The 11,414-nt window shown below is 39.3% G+C and overlaps 1 protein-coding gene across 1 annotated transcript in view; it reads right to left on the minus strand.

The window, feature by feature from the left end:
- Positions 1–11,414, minus strand: part of adipor2 (adiponectin receptor 2) — a 29,856-nt gene that overhangs the window by 6,779 nt on the left and 11,663 nt on the right. Inside the window, exon 2 of the mRNA XM_032504815.1 lies at positions 8,136–8,417. Coding sequence (XP_032360706.1) covers positions 8,136–8,210 — 75 coding nt within the window. The 5' untranslated portion in view covers positions 8,211–8,417. The remainder of the gene's footprint in view (positions 1–8,135; positions 8,418–11,414) is intronic.

Below are 11,414 nucleotides of genomic sequence, written 5' to 3' on the forward strand. Positions count from 1 at the left end.
TATTTTTGATTGAACAGATGACTCACCAATCTTCCTTGTATAAACGGAAGATTAGACAGACAGTGACAATTCAATCTAACAGAACAGCTGTCACAGCTGGGGACATAATTAATATGGCTAGTGCTTTGTGATAAATACACACGTTATTTATCATAACTGACACAAACAACGGTCACACACAGAGTTGTGTGTCACACAGAGATACACTAAAAACAGTGATGTGTGTGGACTCAGGTGCAAAAAACAGATAATGTGCTGGCAGACAACAAGGACGCATTGTAAGCACAAAATTATATTTCTTTAACACCAACACAGACACACAATATTCACCAAACAAAACAGAGAGACAAGAGTGAGAAAAAGAAAAAGAATTAAGCAGTGAACAGAGACAGACAAGACAACGAGAGCACAAAGAGAGAGAGAGAAGTTCTGTTGTATATAATGCATGACTAACCCATTTTTCAAAACCCAGCGGCAAAATACACTCCAACTGCTTGGTCCCTGCTTGTATGCATCCGTGCGTGCGTGCGTGCATGTGTGTGTGTGTGTGTGTGTGTTGACCATGATGTCTCATATGTGGACATTTGCATGTCTCACACAGTCTGCAGACAGTCAACACTTTGAGGGTTGTTAAATCCGACTTTGTTAGTCTGACATCTGCATGTGTGCCAGTGTATTGTCTGCGCTTAATCTTGCATGAGGATAAATCTCAGACTGCAGCTGTGTATAGTAAGAAAGGGACACACACACAACACATACATACACACACACACACACATCCAGTTTCAATCACACCTGAAGGAGAGCAACTGTAAAACCACATTCTCATAAATCACTGGTTCAAAACTGAGATAAAGGAGCCATCAATTGTGTGTGGTGTGTGTGTGTGTGAGAGAGAGAGAGAGAGAGAGAGAGAGAGAGAGAGAGAGAGAGAGAGAGAGAGAGAGAGAGTGTACTATGTGAACACAGGGTATTTGGGTGACTGCCAGTAGTCACATGTGCTCTGCAGTCTTTGTGTGTGTCAGTAATAGCCTCTCATGTGTGCCCATGCATGCATGTAATGTAGGTGTAAGCTTAAATCCAGATGCTGCCAGTCTTGCTGTAGATTGTAAGGTTATTCATGAAGGGTGTAAACAACGTGTGTGGTGTGTGGTGTGTGTGTGTGTGTGTGTGTGTGTGTGTGTGTGTGTGTGTATAGATGGACAACAGGGTGTCTTCTAGGTGTACTCAAGATGCCATCACTAAATAATATACACACACAATCACACCTGCAGCGATGATGTGTGAAGCACGGTGATACACACCATACACACAACATACCCACTGCTATTTCACCCAATACATACAGGGAAATAGGACGACAGCTACTGCACTGTAACAGTAAATGCTTTCAGGGCAGATTGGAATAGAGGACAGTGTGTCATACACACTCTGCTTTAGTTAACACATACAGTACACAAAATAAGGCAACATAGATAGGGAGAGAGAGAGGTGGAAATGGGTTGGAATCATTTAGCCTACATACCTGTACGCTGAAGTGATTTATGATCAGCCATTTTATCACTGGACACCACCTTTTTACTGAACCACTACAGACAGCTATACAGTCACACTTGGTTTTGTTTTTGTTAAATCACATTTGTGAGAAAAAAAAGAATGTGTGTATGTGAAGATGAGACATAATACTCATAATACTATTAAAGATAGTGTTATCACATGACCTTGTCTTGGTGGTAAACCAAAGCAGAAAGTAGGGATAGGCAATATGATGATATAGATACAGAAACAATATTGAAATGTCTATCATATATATATATTCTATTTTGTTTCAATTGCTATAACATGGAGTATGGGGTATTAAAAAAAAAAAAAAACTTTACTGTTGTTGTTATTTCATACAGACTATTTATTAATTGAATTACCAGAAAGCTTTCTACATTGTGATATATAAGGAGAGGGAGGTTTACCGGCTTTAACTGCGGTTTACTTTTAGCTGTTTCCAATGATACATTATTGCTGAAATTAACAATAAACTTTTCTTCACTCGCACACACCTGCAGCACGAGCTGATAGCTGACAGGAAAAACTGAACACTTGTTTACAATACATTGAAAAAAAGGCGCTACCATAACAATGGCTCTTTTTCGTGTCTACCCTTCACAATAAAAGCCCAGCTCAAATTCACTTAGAACATTTCCATGAGAAAAAACTTTAAAAAAAAGCCATTTGCCAACACTAAATATCAAACAAAAGCCAGACACTATATCGTATTTAGTTGATGTGAGCTGTAAATTCACCACTTCTAAACAGAGGCCAAACATAATCTCGGAGCTTCCTCCATAGCGCTGTGCAAAGCAGACTATGACCGGGCAAAGACTCACCCAGGGTCTGGTTGTTTAAGTGCAGGCTACTGCTAATTTAAAACACTAATAACATTACTGTCAGCCTCTCTCTGGAGCCGGCTGTCTCTGTGCTCGCTGTGTTTCTGTTGGTTGATTAACGCAGATAGGTGCTGATCAGCTCTCAACGGGCTGGGTGGGTAGGGCACTGCCAGGTCCATGAGGTTAATGCCTGCTAACACCACATTTTTTTTGCGATATTTTGTGATTAAATTCTGAATCTGCAACATTCTCTGACAGGTAAAAGTAGCAGTGCAATATCTTCCTCTGATGTAGTAAACTGTAAGTCAGTAGTAGGCTATACAGTGGAGCTGCATATTAAGTGGTTTCTGTAAGTCATTTTGGGATACAATTTGGTTCTGGCAAAGTCTATAAGCAGCAATACCACATTTCAAGCAAAGCCTGTTTCCAAACAGGCACATTTTATAGTGCTGAAAAAACACCTAACTGGCACTGCTGTCACTTGTACAAAAACAAGTCCTAATCCTGGTGCCTAAATTACCCACAACACAACTCAACCACCAACAATTTGGTAAGAGATTCAACTAAGATATGCTAGTAGCAGCTAATGTACATAACCTTCAGTTACTATCCTCAAGCAGAGATGACCTTGAGTTACAGAAGTCTGGTAAGCTCACCTCTTTATTAAAAACAAAATCTTGCAAAGAAGGATTTCCAGTCTTGATCTCAAGAATGTTTGTGCTGTCGTTGCGCATATACCAACAACAACAGCAACAATTGCCTGTGTACCACATGGAACACAGGGTTGAGCTGTAAATTGGTTTGCAGACATTTGTACTGAAAATGTACTGAAAATGACCAGCTGCCAGCCTAAAAAATGAAGAAGAAACTTATTATCTCCAGTGAAACATCTGTTCAGCTGCACTAAACTCAATTCAGACTGTGAAAGCCGCAATGTTCAAGGTTTAGCAGCAGGTGATACAGAGAGTTTGGCTGTCAACTGCTCAGCTGAATTTGCTGTAATCAGATGTAATACCAATGTAGAGAGAATATTTAGCGAGGACTGTAGGAGTGAAGTAGGCTATGGTTCTTAGAATGTGGGCTACCACCAAAACACGTTGCAGACACACGTTAGTTGGACGAATGCAGTATGTCTGCCACACGTGACTCAACATTAGCTGTCCAGTCTTCAACAAGTCATCACAGAGGTTAAGCAGTCCGATTTCGCTCTGTGTGAAAGTGTGTATGTGTGGTCAAAGTCTATCCTTGGCTCGGAGGGCTCACTGGATAACCTCATAGTGAACAGTGTGACTAACAGTCCGGGGGTCAGTGCAATGTGGCTGACTGCTGGTCTGACAGAGCCACAGTCACATGTGTTGGGACATCATCTAGGTTGTTGATGTACTTTCAGCAGAGCACAGTTCCTTTTTTTCTAGAAGGAGAATTCCTGGGAAAAGCCTGAGGGGAACTTTAAGAATCCGGAATTTTTTTTAACAGATTTGATGACATATTTAACCTGTCAAAAGGAAAGCAATTATCAAAGTACGTATTTGGCTTCAGGGGGAGACTGGAGGAATCTACCTAAATTGGTAAATTATATTACTATCTTTACATTGTCAATATCTGCTTGAGGCTTGTGAACGTGTAGGGCTGTTGTGACTTTAATACTCCAGGCCAGGTTTAAATCTAGCATTCACAGCTGTATTATAGGAAGCAAACATGCAGAGAAATAATACTGATAACTAGGTCTGCAACAAAACTGTGACAATTATTCAGATTAGTTTTCTTTGCTTTTAAACCTACAAAAAGGGAGGGTGTATAAAGATTTGGGACACAAGTTTTAACTTAAGACAAAATAAAAAGGTACAGTAAATATTTAGCGTTGTATTAAAGACAACAGCAACACAACAACTATATTTCAAAAACCACAATGGATAAAAGCACCCTGGAAAGTCTTACAGGACGAGTGTGTTTGCATGACAAAGTCAAGAGTAACAACAACAATAGCACATAGACTTCCAACACTTTTCACATAAGCATGAGCTAAGCAGCTAGTCTTGGATGATGTACACACACAAGAATAAGAGAGGAACGGGGAAATCCCTTGAGACACCGGCCTGCTCAAGATGAAATGAGGCAGGTTTTCTTAAAAGCCCCGGAAGGACATTCTATCCCTCTGTTTTACACATATAGAGTACTTAAAAAACATTTATCCAGCTCCCCTCAGACTCATTAACCATTCTGTACGTAGACTTGGCTAATGACTTTTGTTTGACTAATGACTATTATTCACATGCACACACACCTGACCCAGTATGTGTGTGGTGAGGAATCCTCGACTCTAATTACTTTTTGCTAAGCTCTACATTCAACTAGTGGATAACAAGTTTGAGAAGGAAGTGAGAGAGAAGAGACATTTCTCTCTCACTTTTCAAAAAAATCTTCAGTGAAACATGGAGCTTTAGCAATAAACAAATTTACATGCTGACAGTTTGGTGGAGGCTGGGATCCAGGAAACAGTTTCCAGCCAACAAGAATACAGCTGAAACTCTGTGGACCAATGACAGCAGAGTCTTGACTTATAAAGGATCAAAGAGGGAAGAGCTCACCCTTGTACAGCGTAACCCCTGCACACGAGAGGCAGAGAGATTCAACATGTGACTTGCACATGCACAATGCCCTCTTGGGACCAATTTGGAAAAGACGCCAAGACCTTCAAAAACAGTTACAAAACAAGCATGCATGACCGACCATAAAAAACAGACACTGTGCTCAAGCTGCCACAATACAAACTGTTCTTTCTGTTCTTGCCCATGATCAGCATTAGCTTCGCAACAAAATAACTGATTTTTAACTTTCAAACTGTTCACAGTTGGAGGGCTTAAATCATACATCTTCATTTTTATTAAGCCACTTCAAAGTTGTTTTTTTCTTTTTTCTTGTGTCATTGGAAAGGAAAATGGATGCCAAACTGGGGCTAGGTATCACCTGCAGTGCAGGGAGATTTTAAAAGGCAATGCAACGTGTGATCTTAGTTGCTTTTTTGAGGGAGTTTTGAAGTCAGCTTGTTTGTGTAAGGTGTCAAACTACTTCTAAACTATCTCTTATTGGTTTAATTCATTATATCTATACAAAGAACTAAGCCATAGATTAGAGAAAGGAAATCTGTTAACTAAAATGACTAATTTCTTTAAGATATTTTAATGACTATGTCAACATTTTGGGGAAATATGATTATTTGCTTTCTTGCCTGGACATAGATAAAAAGATTGATACCACTCTAATGTCAGTTTATTCCTCAAAAACAATGACAATCACTGCAATCTCACTACAATGTCAGAGGGTTTAATGCATTGTGATAACATAAATGCTAGAATAACTTTGATGAGGAGTACAATAAGAGGAAGTAAAGCTGGATGTGAGATCCATCTGAGGCTGGCCATTGATCAATGAAAGCAATAAAAAAAAGAAGAAAAAAAAAGACTTTGGCACAAAGAGAGGATGTTTAGAGATATCAAAGGTCCAAATCTCAAGCATTGTTCACTGGTATTTGTTCACTGTGTGTACTGTGTAATAAAATTCCACAGCTGAGTGTACAGTATGTGCCGAGTGTGTTTCATAGTTTAAGGTGTGTGTTTACAGAGAAGCATCTGTTGTCTCTGTACTGCGTAAACAACATAGTAGTCTACTCACTCTCTGGTAAGACTTCTTCAAAAAAGCCAGATTACATTATCCAACTTTACGGAGTTCTTTGGCTTTCTTTAGAACTCAGCAGGATCGGTTCTCCACTCAAAACTTTCAAACTTGAAACGGACTCGCCTAAAGCTCACGCCGTCTAAAATTCCTCCAAGTCACAATTACCTAAATTGAATTAAACATCGGAAAAAGACTCTTGATTGAACGTTACGGTCATTGAAAGAATTTATAGATCTCCAATGCAGATATAAACTGAATAGTTTTAGAGGCATCACTATAACACGTTTTAAATGCAACAGACTAATACAATTCTGGGCACCAGATTCCCATATTAAATCTTGGTATGAGATTGTTGACAGTTGTGACTATTGTTTAAAAATAAATGTCATGGGGACGAGACAAAAAGGTCTGAAAAATAAGACATTGAAAGATTCATAGTTGTGTTTTTAAAGAAAAAATCTCATGTAGCTTTTAAAATAAAAATGTTTAGACAAAAAACAAAGATCAAACTGTCAAAATAAGACACTAAGAGACATCCCATCCAATCTGGTGGCAAACAGGATGCGGGATGTTGACCACAACCACACACTCACAAATATTTCTAGACGCACACTAACACCTACCTGCTAAAAGATTCAAAGGGCGGCCTGTGGGGTGTTAAGACAGCCTGTTTGGGGCAAGGGGCCCATAGTGTCCTCTCAGGTGTCCGTGTTGTGTTACAGCAGGTAAAAGGACACAGACGAGCAGACACAATACACACACGCGGACACTGTTGTGTTTCAGCTCAATGGCTGTGTACGGATAGTCTTTCACGCTGAACAACAGACCGGCAGCTGGCACATTTGTTTGATCAGTTCAATAGGTTGCCTTCATGGGATGCTAATCACACAGATTTTGTTTGTTTTCCTGCCAGGAAGACTTCTGTATATAGACATAACAAACTTATTTTCAGGGGCTGTGCACACATTCAATATCCACATCCCTTTAATCTTGGAGTGGAACTAAAACCGAACATCAGGCGAAGCTGAGCCAACCCTCATCATAATGCACTGTTAATTACTATAGCACAGAATGAGTCATCGTCAAGTTTGAAAAGCCTTGAAGGTGGCGAGTGTGTCGATAATAAGTGGAGGTTAAAAAGCTTGATCACACTGTGCAAAATCAAGTTCCAAGAATCTGTAAAACCTATGAAGCTGATCACAAAATGCTCTATTCTCCTTCAGAAACTATTTCTGAGGTACCCCTGAGCAAGGCACTCAACACCCAAATGCTCTGGTTATGGTGCTCGTTTATAGTGGTAGAATGTCTTTAAAGTTTGTGTTAGTTTTTAACTTTTATCTTTGGTAGACAGAGCTTGTCTTCTACTCTGTTAATGACATAACTTGTGCTCTTTTTACTGTATGGATATTAAAAATCAACTTCCTGAACCAATCATTATTTCTGCTTCACATTTAATTGTTAACTGGAAGTGTGATAATGTGCATCTAGCACTATGTTTCACATAATTGTATTCCTGTCTCAACACTCAAGGCTCTACAAATAATTCACCCAGCCAAAGACTCACATGTTGACCCAAAACCTTCCTGAACCAACTTTAAATCTAAATCTGTGTTCAATCTACTTTTTGATCTTTGGAAACATATTAGGTCTTCAAAGGGAAAACATGTCATGTACACAAACAAAGGTAGCAGACTGGTACTACATGTGTATCCCAGGCCACTTTGCAAATATACTAATCTAAAAGGGTAAAAGCAAAATCCATTCCCATTCATGCAACAGTCAAGATGTGTTGATTCAGATTTTAATTTGGGAAAAACTCCAAAAGATGTTTATATTATACCGAAAGACTTTGCTTGTCAGCATCAGGTACAGAATATTATACTTTCGTGCTAACAACACCTATTCAATTATTCATGTGAGGGTGTGTGTTTAAATGGGATAGTTTTACTGTGTAACCAGTCGACCCATACCACGCCACATGGCCCTGACCAACCCGATGACGGCATATGTGTGTGTGTGTGTGTGTGTGTGTGTGTGTGTGTGTGTGTGTGTGTGTGTGTGTGTGTGTTGGATACTCACCTCATTGTGTGAGGGGCACTGTGCGGTGCTTGGAGAACCTGAGATGGGCATGTCTGCTCTCTCCCTGGGACTCATGGGATCTGTAGGCGCGCTATCTGTTGCATGTTCAATGAGGTTTGAAGTTCTGTGTCGCAGCACGAAGGCTTGGCCCTCGGCCCCACTTGTCTCTCCTCTGTCCAGCTTGAAACGCTGGACTGGCCTCCGCAGACAGAAGATTTAATAGACGAAGATGACTGAATCCGGATGAGACCACACCTGAAGTCTTTGGAGCTTCACTCAGAACTTTATGGTAGAAATGAGATAGGTAGAAACAGAGCCAGAACGGGAAGAAAATAGGTGAAAGAAAAAACTTTAGTATCCATGATTTTGTTTAACCTCAAATTGATTAAAACTAAACAAACACAACAAAACAGAGTAAAAAAATCCAGACAATAGAACAGTTAAAATATATTATTATTTTTAAAATATTAAGGTAATAAGATAATACTGTGCTGCAGTTTCCCAAATGATAAAAAATATGAGCCCATGATACTAAACGGTAAGATTCATATTGACACCGGGTGATTTATGAGATTTCAAAAAAGCTGAGAGCTCTCCGTTTTTTTTAAAAAATCTTATAAATCGCCCGGTAGCGGCATGATCTAATAGTTTAGGTTTACGTTCAATCCTCTTAGAAGACAAACAATCCTGCAGATGTATCACTGTCTGCACAGAACTACAGTTCACTCAAAGCAGGTCTGCATTAGAGATAAGATGATGTTGGTTGTTGCTTGCTTAATCTACTATCTACTAACACTGGCAGGCAATTAGGAGCTGCCAACTTGCTGTCATTGGGAGTTGCTTAGCGACAAGGCAGGAACTGACTCACACGCAAGAAGTAGATGTGTTTAAAGTTGAGAATTTAAGAGTTGAGAATCTCCTTTATTTTTCTTTATCATTCTCTAACAATGTCACAGTTTGTATTCTGTTTTACGGGAAAATGTAACGATATAACTTCATTTATGATTAACTAGTGCAGTGCCCGTTTGGAGTGCATGTTCAGAACGTTGCTTGGTTCTTAGTATTTTTTTCCCACAACTTTATCTAACTATAAGCACGGTTAAATGAGTTGCGGCTCAGCTGCGGCTCATTTAGAGATTTGGCGTGTTCCCTTATTTTCGACTAGCAGTCACACATCCAGGTACCGTTACCTTGAATTCGGTTCCAGTACCCAACGGTAGGCTACTCGTTTTTGTGACTTCCCCCTAAATTTCAGTCACATAAAACCCCTCCCTCTCCCCTCCTAACCATTTCCCTACAACCTATCAACTCAGATAATTATAATATTTCTTACACTGGAACTTTTTTTCTTGTGTTTGTATCTTATTCGATTTTAGCCTATTTTTATTTTCTCTTTTTAAACTGGTCTTTCATGTTTTATGTAAACTACTTTGAATTGCACGTTGCTGGAAGGGGTTCTATAGAAATAAAGTTGCCTTGCCAGCCTGTCAGTCAGTGTTACAGAGCAAGGTGGGAAATTTCCACCAAAATCAAATCAAAATCCCTACGATAAGTCTTATCTAGCACCTGTTATATGATATGCTACTCTCTGATAGAGTTGATCGGTTGCAACACAGCAACTATACAGCTATAAATGTAAATGTATGTAAATCTATAAATGTGCTCGTGTGTACCTGACCTAAACCATTTATATCTGCAGGTTTTTACAGCAGGTTGTTTCCAAACAAACACTCACTTACACAGCCGAAGCTTTAATATGCTTAATGTAAATGATAACAACTGCAGCTGCACATTTATATCAGCATGTCTTACACTGCTGAGATCTGTTTGTTCTCTGTGTCTCAAACACAAGCACAGCGCTCCAGAGGGGCCAAGTCAATGTGAACATGCCCTCAAGCACTAGACCACTTCATTTGAACCATCCCCCTGGGCTACCACAAACATACATTAGGGGATTACACACTCAAGGGGGGGGGGCATACACACCTGTACACTACAGACTGCTAAAGACATCATTTGTAATGGTCTGATGTAAGCATGTAGAAAACAAAAGAGTTGCAATGAATCTAAAGTAAAGAACAAGGTAACACACCGATACAAAATATTTAACTGCACATAAACTACGTACATCGCTTTCATATAACTGAATGTTAACTTACTTAGAATGAAAGCACAAGTAACCATAAGTGATTGCTTTTGCACCTCTTCTTCTGTATTGGATCATATTAAATCATAGAGCTTAGAGAGTCGAAGGGGACAGAAAGTTGGCTTCTTTGCGTTATTGCTACTCGAGACCTGACTGTGTCTCTCCATGCATAAAGCATCAGTTTGAAATAGCTTTGTTCTTCCATGCAGATTATAGTCTGACACAAGCCAGCCTCAAATCGTTTTTTGTTTTCTGTTTTTTTTTTTAAAGCTCCATTTTTAGATGTGCAAACCGCTCGCTTAGAGTGAGTGGAAGGCTGAAACAGAGAGGATACAGTGTGTTTTCATATCTAGTCACCTGTGTGGACATGAAACTGACTTTGCAGGACAACGTATATAAATAATATACTCACAAATACTAGGCTTGGGCATCGAGGACGAATTCCTACTTGGAATCGTTTAAAAAAAGTATGATTCCAGTAGAATTGTTTCTTTATCGGAATCGTTTAGAAGATTTTGGTTTCCAATCTGATCATCGCTTCCCAATTTAATATGCGCAAGTTTGGATTTACCTAAGCAGCCAGGCGCTTGTTGTGTTGCAGCCATGGAGCGCAGTAAGCAGCACTCTAGTGTGGCTTTATTTCACATTGAAAAGCTCTGTAAAACTGCAACCCACCATTGAATCAAAAATAAAATGTTCCTCTTATTTGTGAAATAAGCATTTGACCCATTTCAACTCCACCTCTCAAAGAATCGGAATCGAGAATCGATAAGAACCGGAATTAAAAGGAAGACTCGGAATTGGAATCAGAATCGTTAAAATACAAACGATGCCCAACCCAAACAAATATTTCATAAGTACAATGTATGAGAGCCAAAGTCATAAATATTCTATATTGGTAATTTTAATGGCCATCCAACCCTAAGCAGTCCCGGAACTAAGAATAACTAGATGTTAGGAAACTGACATTGGTTATTTACTTGCTTTAGTGATATTACCCTGTGCACTTCCATGAGGTAATTGATGCACTCCTAAATCAGTTCAGCTGTTATCCTAATAAATGTACATTTTATCATGCTGTGTATAACTGTTGCATATCTGCAACCAGTCTCTCCTGATTGAAATGTATCTCA

The sequence above is a fragment of the Etheostoma spectabile genome, chromosome 23, assembly GCF_008692095.1.
Source record: "Etheostoma spectabile isolate EspeVRDwgs_2016 chromosome 23, UIUC_Espe_1.0, whole genome shotgun sequence".
NCBI lineage: Eukaryota > Metazoa > Chordata > Actinopteri > Perciformes > Percidae > Etheostoma > Etheostoma spectabile.